The sequence below is a fragment of the Sceloporus undulatus genome, chromosome 2 (genome assembly GCF_019175285.1).
Source record: "Sceloporus undulatus isolate JIND9_A2432 ecotype Alabama chromosome 2, SceUnd_v1.1, whole genome shotgun sequence".
Taxonomy (NCBI): Eukaryota; Metazoa; Chordata; class Lepidosauria; order Squamata; family Phrynosomatidae; genus Sceloporus; species Sceloporus undulatus.
This window is the reverse complement of record NC_056523.1, coordinates 68,463,244-68,482,083: the sequence shown is the minus strand read 5'-3', so window position 1 is coordinate 68,482,083 and position 18,840 is coordinate 68,463,244. Positions and strand designations below refer to the sequence as shown.

Below are 18,840 nucleotides of genomic sequence, written 5' to 3'. Positions count from 1 at the left end.
GTACAATAAAATAAACAACATATATCCCCAGTAACATACAACAATCTTCCCACACCAATTAAAACTTCAGAATACAACCTAAAACATTACAACATAAAACCATTAAAAAACCCAGTACAAACAATAGCTGGATCGAACAAATGTGCATCAAGGGAAGGAAGGATGGTATAAATAAGGAACATGGGAGAAAACCTGTCAGAAAAGATAGGTCTTCAATTTTTTCCTAAACAAGTCTATAGAGGCGACTGAGCAGAGCTCGTCAGGCAGAAAGTTCCAAATCTGTGGGGCTGAGATGGAAAATGCCCTTTGAGAAGATGAAATATATCTCGACTTAGGAACTCTTAACAGATTCTTCCCGCCTGACCTGAGAGTGCGGGGCAGTCTGTATGGGGAGAGGTGGTTCTCCAAGTACCCTGGGCCCAAGCCATTTAGGGCTTTATAGGTCAAAACCAACACCTTGTATTGGGCTTGGAAGCGAATGGGCAGCCAATGAGGATCTTGTAGAATAGGTGTTATATGACTGGTCCTGGAGGATCCAGTGACCAATCTTGCTGCCATGTTCTGAACCAGTTGTAGCTTCCGAGTTTGGTACAAGGGTTGCCCCATGTAGAGCACATTACAGAAATCTAACCAAGAGGTTACCAGAGCATGTACCACTGTTTAATTTCCATCATCCCTGACTATTGGTTAGACGCAGTGGTTCCCAAACACTGGTCCTGCAGATGCTTGGGACTTCAGCTCCCAGAATTCCATGCTGTTGGCCAAGCAAGCTGGGGCTTCTGGAAGGTGAAGTCCAAAACACCTGGAGGACCAAAGTTTGGGAATCACTGGGTTAGAGGTTGCACTTTGAAGATATAGCTGTGGTAGTCTGTAGAATCAGTAGATAGAGATCTTGTAGCACCTTTGAGACTCACTGAGAGAAAGAAGTTGGCAGCATGGGCTTTCCTAGACTTCAGTCTACATCCTCAGATGAGTTAGACTGCAGTGGACCCCAGACTGTCCTTTTAAAGGGGTTTTGGACTTCAGCTCCCAGAATCCCAGACTATTGGCGAACACAGCCAAGGCTGTGAGGATTGTGTTTGATACGTGGCCTGTGTTTATGCATAAAATGATAAAAGAGGTTTCAAGTGTGTTCATTATGACACAAACCAATTACATTTATTGGGGAAATCCCTATTGCCAAATGTTCACAAGATACATAAGAGTCTCTTGTGAGCTGCCGCCTTGAGTCCCTTTCTATGTGAAAGGCAAAGTAGACAATTAATTACATATATAATAAGTAAGTGCTTGGCCTCGCTTTAGCTCTTTTTCCGGCTCAAGGCTATGGCATTCTAGGAGTTGGAGTCTGTTGAAGGGCCAGCCCATAACAAACTCCAATTCCCAGAATCCCATAGCCTCGAGACAACGAGTTAAAACAGGCCAAACCGGGCTCCTACACGCGTCCTATCGCCACAACGGCCTGCGCCGCAATGATTTCACCATCAGAGTAAACACTCTCGCCCAGCGTTACCCCGCGCGCTCCGATTGGCCAGACTAAACCCCGCCCCGATCTTCCATTGGTTCCTTTCCTTCTTCCAAGCTCCACCCTCCCTCCAACAGCGCCCACCTACCACCAACCGCCGCAGGTAAACAAAGCAAGTAAACCCCGCCCCTCCGTGCTTTCCATTGGTTAGTAACCCAGGCCCCGCCCCTTTCCCTGAAACTCTTCCTTACAACCGCGGGGCGGGGCGAGTTCCCCCTCAACGGCCGTTTCCCCTGTCTCCTGGGCCAATGGCCAATGGGGAGGGGCGGCTGGGCGTCCTCGAGACGGAACGCCCGGTTTCTGTGATGCAGGGGGCGGAGGGGGCGGTGTCATTGGCTGCCGCTGGCCACGCCCCCTGTGGCTGGGGCGGCCGAGGCAGGCAGGGAAGGAGAGAGGCCTCGCGCGGTTGACTGGCTCCTCGCGCCCCGGAGGAAGGAGGAGGAGGAGGAGGAGGAAGACCGAGGGACCCTTCAGCGCCTCTCCCTCGCCGCCCATCGCCCGCCCGCCCTCCCTCCCTCCGCTCCCGAGGGACTGAGGCGAACAAGGAAGCAAGGAAGTCTGTTTTGTTTCGTAGTAAAGCGACCGAGACGCGGCACAGAGAGCCAGGGAGCCATGAAGACGGAGATCTCCACGGCGGCGGGCTTCATCACCCGCCTCCTCCGCAGCCCCGGCGGCATCGGCGACGAGGAGCTCCGCTGCTTCGGCGAGTCCCTCCAGGAGGCGCTCCGAGGTGAGGAAAGGCGCAACCAGGACTGGATGGCGGCTCTGGAGGCTACGAGGCTGCAGCCACACTGGAGGAATAACACAGTTTGGCACCGCTTTAACGCCTTTCCTGGCTCTTTGCTATGGAATTCTGGGAGTTGGAGTTTGTTGTGGGCCCAGAACGGAGCATAGCATAGCTCCGCTCTGGGCCCCATAACAAACTCCAACTCCCAGAATTCCATAGCAAAGAGCCAGACAACAAGTTAAAACGGTACCAAACCGTGTTATTCCTCCAGCGTGGCTGCAGCCTCACTGGAAGAAAGAAGTTGGCAGCACAAGTTTTCCTAGACCACAGCCTACTTCCTCAGATACATTTGGGCATAATAATCATATGTACAGAGGTCTTGTGGCCCCTTTGAGACTGGCTGAAAGAAAGAAAGTTGGCAGCATGGAGCTTTCCTAGGCTTCAGCCTACTTCCTCAGGTGCAGAGGTGATGACAATAATATATAGAGAGATCCTGTGGCTCCTTTGAGACTCGCTGCAGGAAAGAGGTTGGCAGCGTGAGCTTTCCTAGACATCAGCCTACTTCCTCAGAGGAACTTCTCCAAATACTTCCTCCAAATGCATCTGAGGAAGTGGACTGAGGTCTGTGAAAGCTCACGCTGCCAACTTCTTTCCGGCAGCGAGTCTCGAAGGTGCCGCAAGGTCTCTCTACCCCAGTGGTTCTCAACCCTCCTAATGCCAGGACTCTTTAATACAGCTCCTCATGTCGCATTCCCCAACCATAACATTATTTTCCTTGCCACTTCATAACTGTAATTTCCCAATGGTCTTGGGCGACCCCTGCGAAAGGGTCATTCGACCCCCAAGAGGAGGGCAGGTGGAAGGCAGGCCATCCTTGTGCCTGATTGGGCAGTCTATAACCGGGCTCCATTTTTCCCTGGCAGACCACTACAAGCACCACTGGTTCCCGCTGATGCCCTCCAAAGGCTCCGGCTACCGCTGCATCCGGATCAACCACAAGATGGACCCCTTGATAGGGAAGGCAGCGGGCATGATCGGACTCAGCCACGAGAGGCTCTTCCAGCTCCTGCCCAGCGAACTGACGCTCTGGGTGGACCCCTTTGAGGTGTCCTACCGCATCGGGGAGGACGGCTCCATCTGTGTCCTCTACGAAGGAGGGCCCCAGTCCGCAGGGAAGAGCGCCAAGGCCCTGGAGAGCAACAGCACCACCAGCACCAGCTGCAAAGAGGAATGGCGAATGGGGCGAGCCAGCCCTTCCAAGAACTACAACATGATGACCGTCTCCAGCTAAGAAGAAGAAGAACCAGAAGAAGAACACCACGGAACAGCCCCTGTACAATGATGTATGTATGTATCCCGCTTTGATAATGAAGTTAGATGATGTAATGATATGTCGATTTTCACCCCCAACCTCCCTCATAGTCATTAAAGTTGTAGTAGTACTGCCAAATCCTTTTTGTTTTGTGGCCAAGGGCTATATTGTATAAAAGAAGACAAACAAACAAACAAAAGTTCTTTAACTGCGTACTTTTTCTTTTCCTGGATTGTATACTGTAAATGAAATTGTACAGTCGAGATGATTGTTTTACAGATTTATATTTTGGAAAAAGAATCCTTGGCGATTTGTAATAAAAGTATATGTATATATCTATATGCACACACACGTATGTATAATTAACTTAACTATTTTTATTTGAATAATGGCTTTTAGTTCACACCAATTCCCAACACCACCGCTGCTTCACTTATTGAGCAATAACTTGTGGGTGAGTATGGAGAGGCATGGCTGGTGGGTAGGAATTACACGTGCTGACCAACTGGAATTTCTAAACCTCTCCAGAGACTTGGCAGCACAGACTGCTTCGGGGTCATAAACACAGCTGCACAGAACAAATATGATTTGTCCAATCTAAATATCCAGGCCAGGTTTCTCTATTCACAAACAGCTGTCAGGCGTGGAAACAAATGTCTGGAAAGTAAGACTTTAAAAAATTGGTCACAGTTCATTCCGCTTGTTCAGTATATATATATATATATATATATATATATAGGGTTTTACATTGATCAATACTGGATAAAAACATGCTGGTTAAAACAAAGACATGCTTGCTTAAACAATTTGTCACAGCCTTCAGAAGATTTTATTAAAGCTTTTCTAGAATCAGTTGGTTTGGACCGTCCTGATGTCAGACAACCTCATTTGGTGTAATTATATTCTGTTAATTTCAGTGGAATGGTTTTCATGTAACATGGTTTGGATTAGGGTACGAGCTAGTTGAATTTTAAAAAATAGTTGAGTCAAGAGATTCAACAAACTCATTCTGTTTCCTTTTTTCTATTTAAAAAAGCTTGGTACTGAACCAAATATTCTAAGTGCTTTAGGGCCTGAGGTATGTATATCCAAGGTATGACAATACCAACTGGAATTCTGCATTTAGTGAAAGAGGGCATTGTGGATTCTTCACACACTGGGCAAGCCTTCCTGTAAAAGGCACAGTTAAGGGGCAAGCCTGGGCAAATTCAAAGTGGCTGAAATGATGGTGGGAGTAAGTTTAGCATGTTTAGTACCTAACACAATTGAAAAATAGGTTATCGATACGGTCTGCTTTTGAGTGGTGCTGTTGATAGCTTCTTTATGAGAGATGCATAGTCTGTTAGTTGACACAGATCACTACTGTGGATGTTTCATCCCTGGTGAATTCAGTTGAACTTAGGGGTGAAACAGACGCTGCCCCTGAGAGAGACGGATTGGGGCCACGGCAACCACATGGCATGGCCCCAATCCAGCCAGCTTCTGCCTCAAATAGGAGCAGAAAAAGTCCACTTCTGTTTGGGGTGAAAAAAAACTTGCTGCTTCGCCTCTAGAGCCAGCTTTTCGCCGCCTGGAGTGAGTGTCATCTGAACGCCATGCCCCCAAGTCTCCCAGAAGCTGGCCGGTGCAGCTCCTGGGCGACTCAAGAGTGTGGCATGTCTAAAGCCAGCTTTATCTGGCTGGCTGTTTTGGCCCCTATTCTGCAGTAAGTGTAAGAGCATCTAGACTTGACAACACTTTTGTGCATAGCTACCTTAATTACAAACCTTACTGATACTAAATTGAGACTTGTGAATAGATGGTAAAGCTGGACATCTTCCACTGACATTTCAGGATATATTTCTAGTATGAAGCATTATTACACTACCTTTTATTGGTGTAAGCAGCTATCTTAACCTGGAAGCAACATGGTAAGCATTCAAGTCAGCTCTCATAAAAGAAACTGATTCATAAATGTCAGAAATTTGGGGGAGGTGAATAAGAGAAAAGGCAGTCAGAGTTCAGAGTCTGGGGCTTTCCCAGCAGATAATGATCACCAATTAGCAGACATTAATCCTCCTTTACATTAGCCTTCCAGGCTGAGGCCAGCCATCAGCACAGACCAATACACATGCAAATCACTCCTGCATTCCCAGGCTCACACAGTATATATGCACCCAGTTTTTCCAGGCAAAGCATTCTCTGAAGATGCCAGCCACAGATGCTGGTGAAACGTCAGAAAGAAACTCTGCTAGAACATGGACACATAGCCCAAAAAACCCACAAAAAACTAAGAGTTCTGATTTAAAAAAAAACAAATTTGATAAACTACTGTCAAAATAATTTCTTTGGAAATAATTTCTGATGTGGCTTGCAAAGCCCAGGCCTGTGCTAAAAATATAATGAGATCTGTTAAGGAGAGATTTCTCATATTTGATTTAATTTCTTTTTCTTTTCCATTTATGCCATACTTATGATGAGATGAGAATATGAAAGACAAGTGAGATCTAGATTCTAGCACCTAGAAGTCAGGCATAGCTTTCACATTTGCATTAAAGAAGTCTAAATTGAATTAATACTCATATAACAAATCCCCATAATTCTCTGTCTGCTTGGATACCCAGATGAAGAGGATTTTCAAAAGGAGAACTGAAGCACTGTTCTTTTGTAGATAAATCAGGTGGGTGGAGATTAATCTGAATTACTGTTTTCCTTGGTAAAGAGAATCTTTCTTTCTTTTTTGCAGAAAACATTGTACTTCATTAAAACTACAGTATTTGAATCTTTAAGAAACATGCAGTAGCAGCTGAATCATTTAAGTTGTTCACAAACATTTTAAGATGTTTATAGAAACGGTTGCACTAATAAAAAATTCTTTGAAGTTTTAAAATGTGTTTGGTTGTATGCCAGTAATATGCATGAAGAGCAGGAGTTAGCCTGCAAAAGGTACTACCTTTTTAAGAGGCTAGTAACCTGCATTATACAGGTTGTGGTGGAAGTGAAACCCCCTAGCAAGTCCTTAGCTTCTCAGCACACTGGGGTTCAAAATGGCCTGTCTAATGGACTGGTTCAGGTAGGGCAATTGCTGGATCATTCTGCCAGCCTATTTTCTGGTCTGGCTGGGAGAGGAGTTCCAGCCCACTCACCTTGGAATTCCTAGTTGCCAATAGCTACCAGGAGAGCTGTTAAAACTCATGTAGAAATTGTATGAATGTACAAGACTAATACAGAAACAGTATGCATAACAGGATTTACACCTTCATGCCGGTATCAAAAAGGAAGCCCTTGTTATTTTATGACATAAAATCCAAAACACAGATTTAACTGATTTCTAAAATATAATGTAGGTAACAAACAGCAAATCATGATTGACATTGCCATTGAACTCCATGTATTTTAAATAATTGACTAGCTAATACAAGGTCTGTGCTTAAGAAGCCAAGGTATGATAATGTGGTTTTTCTATATGTAGAAGAAAAATTGTTTTCTGGATTAGCTTTCATCAGAATATTACATTATTAGACTTTCCATCATACCTCAAAACTCTGTACAGATACCTTTGAATAGGCCATGCTGAACAGTTACATATTCTGAGTAAACATATAGAATTTGTTGCCACTTTGTTTTGGGATTTTTTGTCATGGAGAAATTCCACACTTTCTTTTCACTTAATAAAAAAGTATAAATTTTCAAGGAGCAGAGACATAAGTAAAAAAATAGTTCAATAGGCCAACTCACATTTTGCTTTAAAGAGATTATTCATTTGGAAAGATTTTGCATATTTTATCTATACTTTTTAAACTACCTGCTTACCAACAGTCACTCGATATACAAAATGTAAATTGTGATAAAAATATTATGTAAACTATATTATAAGTCTGTAAAATTTACAGTATAAAGCAGTAGTCCCCAAGCTGTGCTCTTTAAGAGACTTTGGACTTCAGCTCCCAGAAACTTCAGCCATGGTGGCCAATAGTCCAGGATTCTGGGAGTTGAAGTCCAAAATCCCTTAAAGGGCACAGTTTGGGGACCACTGGTTAAAGACTGTATCCCAAGTGAGAAGTGGCTTTGGTTAAACATATTTTTTAAATTAAAAAAACTGAGAGTAAGGCTTCTTACAAATGTAAGAAGTAAACCAAACATTAGCATTAGAAGAGAGGGAAATATTCCTGTTTAGAAGCAACATACCACTATTATTGAAAAATAAATGCGAAAAAAAGAGCTTACCTTTTGCATATCATGGGATGTTACAGGTATGAAGAGACACCAACTTTGTTAATCCTATTACAGTATTTTCCTCTGTTCATTATACCAATAGTATCTAAAGACTGCCTTTTTATTTTTTTGCTATAACATGCTCAAAAAAGTATTTGAATGTTTCACAGTATAATCAGATGCTGTGAACCTTTATTCAGGTGAAGTAGCTCTTTAGCTCTGACTCAGTATTACTAAGGATTACTCAGTAAAGATGTATGATAAATGAAGACCAAAAAATATGATACCAGGAAGGGTGGGGGACCCAGACATTTCATCAGAAAGTACAAAGTATTTTCTGTTGTCATGCGTTTTAAAAGTCATCTCTGGCTAGATGCTGAAACTCCAAGTAAGGCCATTCTGCCCTATAAGATTTATGCAACACAAAGTTGCACCAGAAATCAAAAGATAATAGGTCTGGTTTTTAGAGTCATGGCGTAGGCTTAGACAGTGCATTATTAGTTTTCCTCTTTCCCATGCCACTGTGTTTATAACATCCATCACAAGCAGCTAGGACTGTTAGAAATTGTTTGAGGCTTCTGTCTGCTTGCTGAACATGTCTCTACAAGTCAGTGCCATGTGTTTCATTATTTCAAGGAAAAGTCACTTGTTGTCTAAGTGACTTTGGGGTGTTTCTAATGGCTATCACTGTCATTACTAACTGCTTAGCCATTTTGTGCCTCAGCCTGAGAAATAAAATAAATGCATTTGGTAGCACTGAAACAAGCTGCATGGTTGTGGTGTGAAAATGTGTGGAAAGTGTGGACTCTACCAGAGTGCTAGTGGGATCACCCAGCACTTCTCCAGGCTTAATCTGGATGCATCCGATGAACTTGCACTCCACAAAAGATTATGCATCGCTGCATCTGATGAAGTGAGTTACAGTCTATGAAAGTGTCTGTGAAATTAAACTTGTTTGCCTTTATTAATGTGACTTTATTGTTGAAAGTATATTGTACATTACTGTATTTTAATTTATGCTGTAAACCTCACTGAGATTCTTTGGGCTGAAAGATAGGTTAAAATATAACCAATATGAAAATTAATAACTAGCATATACTAAAAGAATGATGAAGTAGAAAGCTGATGCTACAAATGTCTTTCACTTAGTCTCAACATTACAAGATCCCTTTGTATATCAGTGGCGTCACTAGGGTTGGCATCATCCGGTATGGTGCCTTTCTGATGAAATGTCCTCCCCCATTGACCTCCTTCCTCACCACACATACAAAATCCTCAGTCATTTTTTTTGTTAGTACTATAAATCATTACTGTTTAATTCTTTTTTTAGTATTGGGAATGGGGGGGTAGGTCTAGGGTTTGATTTTTTAACTCTATTGTAATCTGATGTATTTTATTGTTGTAACCTGCCCAGATTCTTCGTGATTGGGCGGGCTAGAAATAAATCTTTATTATTATTATTATTATTATTATTATTATTATTATTATTATTATTATCCCCATGTATCACTCAATGTAATGGCAAGTTGTAACATTAACAACTAGCAAAATTAAAATTATATCTTTAAATTACAATATTGTAATTAATTTACAGTAATTAATTTAATTACAATAATGTAATTGAATAATTTAAAGGTATAATTTGTATACTGCAGCCTAAATGTATTTACATGCATCCAGTTTCATGTGGTTAAAGTGAAAAATGGTAATATATGATGCTTTAAAATAAAATTTAAAAAGAATGTACAAATCTTAATTTAAAATTAATTTTCTACATATAGTTTTTTTAAAAAACCAGGGGCTTCTCCTTTCTCCTCCCACTGAGCCTCACACCACTTACACAATCTCTTCAGCATTTTAAAGGGACCCAGGTGAATGCCATAGCCCATTTCTACCAAAAGCGATGTCTAAGGAACAGTGGTGTCACCCCCCTTAGGGTGCCAACCCTTATGATTTGCACCCCCCCATGACACCCCTGTTGTATATATTGAAAGAGTCTTCATTTGCAAGTAGGAATGTACCACTGTGAAAATGACAATCTCAGAGTTCGTTAAACATGTATGTTAACAATAAGAACCTTGCTGAATCAGACCAAATGCTTCTGTAATCCATTTCCCTTGATGGCTAACAAGATTTTTCTGCAAAGCCCACAAGCAAGATGTAAGGATAATACCACTCAGGTTGTTTTGTAACAACTGATATGACTGCAATACTAACAGTATCATCATGTTATCAAAGATATAGCATGGTGTAGTGGTTTGAGTGTTGGACTAGGACTCCAGGAGACCAGGGTTTGGATCTCTACTCAGCCATGGAAACCTACTGGATGATCTTGGGCAAGTCACACTCTCTTGAACTAAGCAGAAGCAATGACAAACCTTCCCGGTTAAATCTTGCCAAGAATATGATGGGGTGCCATATGTAAGAGTCAACAACAATATCAAACAATCCAGTATATATTTAACAACAACAACAACAACATTGTTAACCTCAAACCTACTACAGTATTCTTAATTATTCTGTCCTTTTCCTACTAACAAATTTTAATTTCTTTCCAACAAGCTGTGAGGGAAGATCTTGGGCCACCAGTGCCCATCCTCGTTTCCCACTGTTTCTGAAAGTCTTGGTGCATCCATTCTCACTACAGACATCTTGCTAAGTCATTTTTGTCCCATTTCTGTGCATTTTTACTAGAAGGAAAGTCTTTATGAGTCACAGGGGGTTGCTATCAATTAAATGTATCAGGTAAGGATTGTGGACAGTTCATTACAGAAAAATGAAACCAGACCACTTTGCAGTCTCATATCAGTCCTGTCTCCTCCTCCTGGCGCATCTTGTGTGGATCAGTGCTTTGGTAGGTGTACTGTTACATGAGTTAAATTGTGCAAATTCAACATTATATTGACAGTGGAGACACATAAAATAGCACTGGAAAAGCAAAGGACAAAGGTAAAATTAAATAGAATACAGCAAAAGTGATGTTATAGAAACAGACTGGGACTAAGGATCTTGTAAGATTGTTTTTGAAATAAACGTTATTGTAAATGAACCGTCCGTCCGTTAAAGCTTCCCCTCCCAAAGAAACCCATTGAAACAACAGTATGTTATATGGAAAATACAAGGTTTTTTCCCCCATACTACCAATCACTCAGCACAATTTTGTTTTTTCTTAGGGCATGTGAAGTGTGGTTATATATTATTGGTTTGCATATTTTAATGACTATAAGCAATTCAGCTGCCAACTCAGTCACATTTATTTGTCAAAAAAGTAGCAGAGGCATAAATAGAGCAGTCTTTAGGTGACAGTCTTGCGGCACATTAGAAACTAACAAATGTCTCATAAACTTTCATAAATTGCAGTTTCTTTGGATGCATTAAATACTTTTTGAGTTACTGGTACAGTGTACACATGAAGGGAACTGTAAACAGGGATATGGGGGGGTGGGGTTATAATGCAGAAACTACAATAATTACCTTATGAAGACCTGTTATTCACATAACAATTGTTTTGACATAAAACAGGGAGCATGTCACAATGCAAGAGTTAGACTCTGACTCTGGAGACCAGTCTTCAAATCCTCTCTCAGCCATGTAAACTCACTTGGTGACCTTGGACAAATCACTCAGCCTCAGAGGATGACAATGGCACCCCCCCCCCCCAGAAACTTGCCAGGAAAACCCCATAATATGGTTGCCATGTATCAGAAATGACTTGAAGGCACACATCAAAAGCAACATTTCTTACCTATCTCTCCGTATGGCTCGAGGCAGGGAACAACAATGAATTACACATAACTGCAGACATCCCTTTGAACAATCTTAAGATATTGTTTCAGGAGAGACAGACTAATTAGTTTATGGAAACTGAAATCTTCCTTTTACATAAAATTATGCCAAACAGATTAACTCATTTTGCACCAGGACATACTGGAATGATGCAGCATAGGCCACTCTCCCTTTTGTTTGCTCAGAGGTGGCTTGGCGTTACTTTCCTCTAAGGCCGAGACAATGTGATTTGTCCAAGATCACCGAATAGGCGAGCTGAGTGGGGATGTGAACCTTGTCTCCCAGAGTGCTAATCCAATAAACCACGATGCCATCCTGGCTCTAAAACAAAAAGCAACATGCAAATACTACTGTGTTCACAAAGGCCGCACTTAGTCATCCTTGCAAGTGTCTCTTTTACAGTAAAGCCCTAGATCACATTTTGGTGGGATATGTATTTAGCTTGATAACCAAGGTTGCTCCACACTCTTGGAGTGGAGGCCCTTTCAGAGGAATCTTGAGTGTCTAGAATTGTTTTAAAAGAATTATGGCAAGAGGCACCATAAATTCTAATTCAGCCAGTTTTTTAAAGACAGGTTTAATATGAGCAAGTGAGATGAGGTGGCTCCTTCACTCCCATTTTGTTCCTACAAGCAAGGCACTCCCATTTTGCTTCAGTACTTGCCGCAAGATAGAAAACAAATTCATATCTATGGGAGGCAGAGTATTTTGTGTGACTCCATTGTTTAAAAGTCATGTTTTTTGACCCCTCCTTTCCCCCACACCACTCCCAATAGCCTTGTGTACTCCAGTTGCTGAAACCACTGCTTCAGGAGTAATAAGTGGAGGAAAGCCAGTTCAGCAAACCATGGTACTGACTGTGAATTAGTGGTGCAGTATCAGCATGTAATTGCACCAGAGGCCATGAGAAGTCACAAGGTACTGTATACTGTAAAAAGAGAAATGTCAAGGTACTGTATACTGCATTGATGTTGTGTAGATCAGTGCTTTATAAGGTATCTGAAGGGAGAGATTGGCAGCCCCCCCCCCAAAAAAAATGCCAGCACCATATGTGTGCCCATTTACTACAGCTACATTGCTTTTTCCACTTATTAGTCAGCAGAGTTGTGTTGATCACTTTGTTATTTTTATGTTTCTGTGGGTTGCTAAGTCACAGCTTTATTATTTCCTGGGAAATGCTGGAACATATAGCTGTTAATTATGAACTAGAATAGAAAAGTTTGTCATGTTAAAGTGTAGTACATCTAGAAAAATGGATCACAGTGTGTTTGGATCATAATAAGATCAGCTTTTTTCCCCTTTTTACTGCAAGAGCAGGAACATTCGTTTGGGTACAGAGTTCCAGTAGTCAAGGGGTGCACATAAGAAAACCTCTGGATTGGAGCTAAGAGCCAAATTAGACATTATGCCAATTAGATATTGTTCTCAGTCCTACTCAACTACACCTTAGATCTGGAATCATTTACTTTCTACCTTAAAATGTAATTGCCACTACTAATAGTATTCAAAATGTATGGAAGAATCTTCCTTATGGCTTTTGACAATCATAAATTTAAAGAGGTTTTCTGCTTTGGCTGTTAAAGAAAACAGATTGGTTTAAAACAAGGCAACAGAGAAGCCAGTCCATTTGAGGGTGTTTGGGAGAGTGTGCCTCATGTCTACCTTCCTATGACTGACTGAGGACACAACCCAAGTCGTCGGATTGCCTTCTGAGTCTGGTGTTTTCACCCAATGGGAAGGCTGAAGAGGTGGTCTAGGAGTGACACCTGACTTTAGCTGAACCTGCATCAGGATTCCACCCTCAGCTGATGTCTCTCAAGAGCTAAAGTTAAGAGTTCTCATTAAATAGGTTTCAGGTCTAATAAACGGCCCATTTTTATACATCCAATTTACGTGTCTGGTCTCTTTATTTCATGGTGGGGTCTCCAAAAACAGTATTGAACAATAAAAATACACAGTTTAAAAACCAATTAAACAATTTCAGAAGTTAAAAAATATTTGCAGATAAATTCTGGAAAATGATGCTCCTATGGATTTGTTTGGGGCTAAATCATTGCATCTGTAATGCTTAAGATGTGGAGATACATTTTTGTAAATGTATTCCTTCTATAGATCAGTATTTTCTTAAGCTTGTATTAAAATGTGTAGCTTGTGAGAAGGCTTGGAAGGAACAAGCATTAAATAACATATTGTTACCACAGAATGATTATATGCACTATGGCAAGTGTTAGAAGTGGAGCACATTGCACCAACATGTTGCTTAAAGAGTACAGGAAACTTTTATGACAAGAGTTTGATAATTGTGTCCTGGGTGTTTTCCTTTTTGTTTCTCTGTTCCCTCTTGTTTATCTGATACTCTCCTTACTATCAGTCCTTTCCCAGCAATCTTCTGAGCATCTAGCCTGGCATAGTATTCTCCTAAGTAACTTACCTAGATTTGGATGGAGTTCCTATAAGGCTTATTTACATTGTATCTCGTAAAGCAGTTTCTTCACTGTTTTATGAGATACTTTAAGAGATTTGGACTTTATACGAGAATCCTACACTTCATCCCTTAACAAGCAACCTAAAATGTTTGGGGGAAAATGTGTGTACCACATCCAAGAGAAGAATTGTTGGTTTTATGGCTGGCATTCTTTTCAGTGTAATATCTAGATTTCTCATAACCTTTGCGTTTGGCCTGAATTTATGAATTTCCATAGCACCATTACAATGTGCTTTATGGGAAAAGCTGCCTTTTGTAACCCAGAGCCGCTAACGGTTTATGACTTTCTACTTTTCTTTTGAAACCCTTGCCTCTAATTCAGCTGCATCTGTCTCTGGGCTAATGAAATATTATTAAAACAGCAGTGAGCCCAATTCCTCTCCAGAGATGCTGTGCTCAATGATTGCTCTATTGAACTGAACCTCCCCCACTTTGCCCCGTTGCTAGACTAACTATATTGAATATGTCTTTGTTGGACTACATATGCACTTCAACAGCCGGGTGACCTAAATAAAAGTCTTTATACAACTGAGCCCTTTCGTCTTTCAACTTTCTTCCCTTTTATTATTACTGTATTTGCAAAATGGGATTATATGGGAGCCTACCAACATTACACAAACAGGTTTCTGCTTGTGCAATAGACTTTTTCTTTCCTCTTGTCTTCCCAGCCCCATATTCTCCTGTACCCCCAAACAGCTACTCTGAATAGGTCCCTCAACAGATTTAGGGGATGAGGTGGTCATCAGGAGACAGGTAAATCCAATCCACTGACTATTCTGCTAGTGGACAATCTTGGGCTGCATCCGCACTGTAAAAAAACAATCCAGTTTGACATGACTTTAACTGCCATGGCTCAGTGCCATGGAATTCTGGGGATTGGAGTTTTGTGAGACATTAAGCCTTCCCTGTTAGAGAGCTCTGGTGCCACAACAAACTAGAAATTCCCAGAATTCCATAGCACTGAGCCAAAGGTAAAGTAGTGTCAGACTGAATTATTTCTGCAGTACAGATGAAGCCTTGGTTTCCAACCCTTGTTTCTTGTCTTCTCTAAGGAAAATCGTATTGTGAACAAAATACGTTTATGAAGAAACTGCTAGTCCAGTTGGTCCTTCGTATCCATGGATTTTTTAACCATCGATTCAACCATCCATGGCTTGAAAATATTTTAAAAAATATAAATTCCAAGAAGTAAACCTTGTTTTTGCCATTTTATATAAGGGAAGCTATTTTACTATGCCATTGTATTTAATGGGACTTGAATATCCATGGGTTATTGTATGCACAAGGGGTCCTAGAACCAAACCCCAGCTGATACCAAGGGCCCACTGTATATGATTTTTTTTCTTTCTTTTTCCTTGCCCATTCTGAACAGTGGCCTGTTTTGTGTCTATATGTACCTTAGTTCTTTCTTGCAGATATTAACTTTCATTATATTTTATTTTTTAAATCCAATTATTATTTTAACTTCTGCTACTTCTTCTTAGGATGCAATAGGAGCTGAGATAATAGAAAGAAAGAAGAGATGCTCATTTTCACAAATAACATGTACTTCTACTTCTTTGTGCACTTGTATTCATTAAGCACTAAATATGTTTCTGGATGCTTGAAAAATATACCATGAAAGAAGTCAAGTGAGCCATGTGTAACAAATGTGGAAAAAATGGCATTTACTGTATTGTGCAAAATGGGTTGTGTGAAAAGGAATTAGTTTCAGAAACAAATTAATGAATTTATGGAAGGTCACTAAGTATCTGGGCAACTTATGGGATATGTTTTTCTTTTATCTCAAACATATTTTTCAATGAACTGATTTGCTGATTCTTTTGCTTGAGTATCATGTGTTGCAGGATGGCACAGGACACACAGTCTAGCTGTTGCAGGAAAAATACAATATATGACTGAACATGTTAAAAAAAACAAAACAAATTGAAATTAAATATTATCTTCAATTTGATCATACGGCTTTATTAAAAAGTGGAAACCCAACAGCAATAGGTACTTTTTTGGTATAATCTCTAGCAAAGAAACATAAGATTTCAGCTTAGGCAGCACACAGAAATTAAAGCATTTTTAATCAGCATGAAAAGAAAACACAGTAATAAACAGCAAAAAGAAAACAGTCAATGGAAATTATGTCACAGCAAGGGGTTTCAGCATTTAGCAATTATTGCTCTGCTTTGTGAATCACTCTTGATTGCTAGCACACAGAAATCTTTTTTTTTTCATCAATAGCATTTTCAAAGAAGGTGGTAAATCAAGAAGCTGGTCCTTGTCACCACCTTATAACAAATGGGAAGGATAACATTCTGATTTCTTGGAAGCTGACAGTAACTACCACTGAAATTGCTCTTTATGAAGAGAGCAATTGTCTGCTTCATCTGTGATGTGTCACTGGAATAAAATGAAGCACCTCATTCTGCCAATAAACCTTTTTCTTCTCTTAGAAATGACTCTTAAAGCAAAGTATTTTTTTTTCACAATGTGTATTTATTCACATTGCTTTTCTCTTAAAACTCATCCTCCCTTTAAAAAAAATCATCTGCAGGAAAGTTAACTGTACTGATATTTATCCCATATATCCACAATTATTATTATTTGTTTTCTGGAATAAGGTTTGCTTTTTGTACAAGTGATTTTAGACAATGTCCAAACTGATCAGAAAGTGATGGTTGTGTGACTAGGGAAGGGAAACAACCATGGCAAAAATGTTAGCAATATCAGATGTGACATTCTGAAAATTTATGCTAAAATGTGAAAAATGTGGAGGTTTCCAACTAATGTTGGAAGGTTTCCAGCCAATATACATAAATTGAATAATCTGGCCACTGCAGCAAAAATAACAACAGTGGCTGGCATCTTAAAGAGTAATAACAAATTCAAGATTCTGTAGTCTTGAATCCACTTCTTTTGATGCTAATGAAGAATTCCTTAAGCTGGGAGGTATATGTATGCACATTCACAAACTGTGTTGATGATAACACAGGCATCCTGGCACTGATAAGCTAGCCAACCCATACAGAGTGAATAAAGCCCCATTATCTTGTATATTATGAAGCCTGAAGAAGAAGAGGCACCACCTCTTCTACAGCCTTTTTGCACAGTTATGCTGCCATTATTCCACCTTAACTGCCATGGCTGCATCATATGGAATCCTGGGCAGTCTGGTAAGCCACTAGGCGAGTCCTTGAATTCTAAGGACCCATCCCTAAACTGCCAATTGTTAGATCCCATAAGACAGTGCCATGGCAGTTCTAGTGGAATCACAGTACTACAGTTGTCCACTGTGAAAGGGCCCATCAAATACTGCTTCGTTTTAATACAGTACAAACAATGGCCCCAGCCCTGGACTGAAACGAGTTATGCAACCCTATAGAAAGCAATGAAAACAGAGTACTGGTACATCTATCCAATGTGCCGTTGTCACTGTACTTTTATAAAGCACAATAACCAGAGTTCCCTGGGACCAAAGTATAATTATGCTGGACAGGGTGCCCTGGGGCCACTAAAGCCAGTACTGTAGTGGCTGTCTGGCACTGCCTGCCTCATTCCAGCGCAGCAGCTTCTGGCATGGGCACTCCTGGCACTTTTACTGCTCTCTTGACACAGCAGCAGGTGAGACCCTCCCATTCCAAAGGGGTCTGTAGCAGGCTGTCCACTACCTGTGCATCTGGGGAGGAGGCTGCCACTTGCACCTGGGCACTTGTCCATGACTATAACCTATGTCCTTACTCTGGGAGGTATACTACACACACAAAAGAATTAGTTTACAATTCATCTAGGACTCCCCTAATACATATATTTTGGATTGTACTCCTTGCAGAAAAGAGTGAAAGCAAGATGATATTACTGGGCACATCCAAACCGATTGAAAAGTCCCAGATTTTGTTCCTGGTGTTTTGTTTTGTTTTTACTTCATATTGGGCTAAAACCCACACAGGGATCTGGTATAAAAAATCTCCGATCATACTGGGAACTGAAAGAACATATTCTGAGATAAACAAAACATGTATGGATCTCCAAAATAAAACTGGAAAGAACAGGAACAAAACCTGGGACTTGATGGTCCTTTAAGGGGTTATTCAGATATTATTTTTGTTAGTGCGACTATGCAAATAATCTGATTCACGCATTCTGGTTTTGTAGCATCTCTGTGAGTTCTTTTGCTTACACATGTCATCACTGCAAATAAAGATGTGGATATATTTGAAGCACGTTCAATTCATGCAGAGTTTTATCCTGGTTTATCCCATGTCTATTCACATTGTTATTCACACAGCTAACAATATTAATCCTATAGGAAAATTCAGAAAAAAGCTTAAAATCAATTATCCTATGGGGGGGGGGGGTGGCATTCCTCGACACCCAAACTTACTTGGGTGCATTCAAAATGCATTTGAACACCATTATGTCTACGGTGTGCAAAAAACCCTCCACTGAAGGTATTTTCTCAACATATACTATAGAATCTCTTTAAAGTGCAATTTTTCATGCTATACTTTAAACTACCAATACTTCTACACAGTGTGTCACTTGGTGGGGGGGGGCAGACTGCCAAAGGGGTGGTATGCTGGCCCTTTAGGCTTTGCTGTGGCATGTGCACCTCCTGTTCCTCTGACCTTTGGCTTTCTCCCCTGGAAGCAAGGAAACCTATGCAGGAACATCCAGGAACAGCACGTGTGCATCCCTCCTGCTCCTTCAGTCCTGGGCTTTCTCCCCTGGAAGGAAATCCAGGGCCAGAGTAGCCAGCAAGAGTGTACATTTGCCCCTCCAGCTGTTAAGTGGCAGGGAGGCTGGACCAGGTGTCCCCCATCTTC

At 40.9% G+C, this 18,840-nt stretch overlaps 1 protein-coding gene across 1 annotated transcript; it reads left to right on the top strand.

Moving 5' to 3' along the window:
* The first annotated feature begins 1,889 nt into the window (after positions 1-1,889).
* Positions 1,890-3,900, top strand: LOC121921495 (protein BTG1-like). Its single transcript, XM_042449652.1, has 2 exons — positions 1,890-2,252; positions 3,173-3,900. The coding sequence occupies exons 1-2, from the start codon at positions 2,135-2,137 to the stop codon at positions 3,538-3,540; spliced, it is 486 nt and encodes a 161-aa protein (XP_042305586.1). The 5' UTR covers positions 1,890-2,134; the 3' UTR covers positions 3,541-3,900.
* Positions 3,901-18,840: the final 14,940 nt, after the last annotated feature.

Coding starts and splice junctions, on each gene's coding strand:
- LOC121921495 (XM_042449652.1), top strand. CDS start 2,135: ATGAAGACGGAGATCTCCACGGCGGCGGGCTTCATCACCCGCCTCCTC. Junction 2,253..3,172: donor CCTCCAGGAGGCGCTCCGAG/GTGAGGAAAGGC, acceptor TTTCCCTGGCAG/ACCACTACAAGCACCACTGG.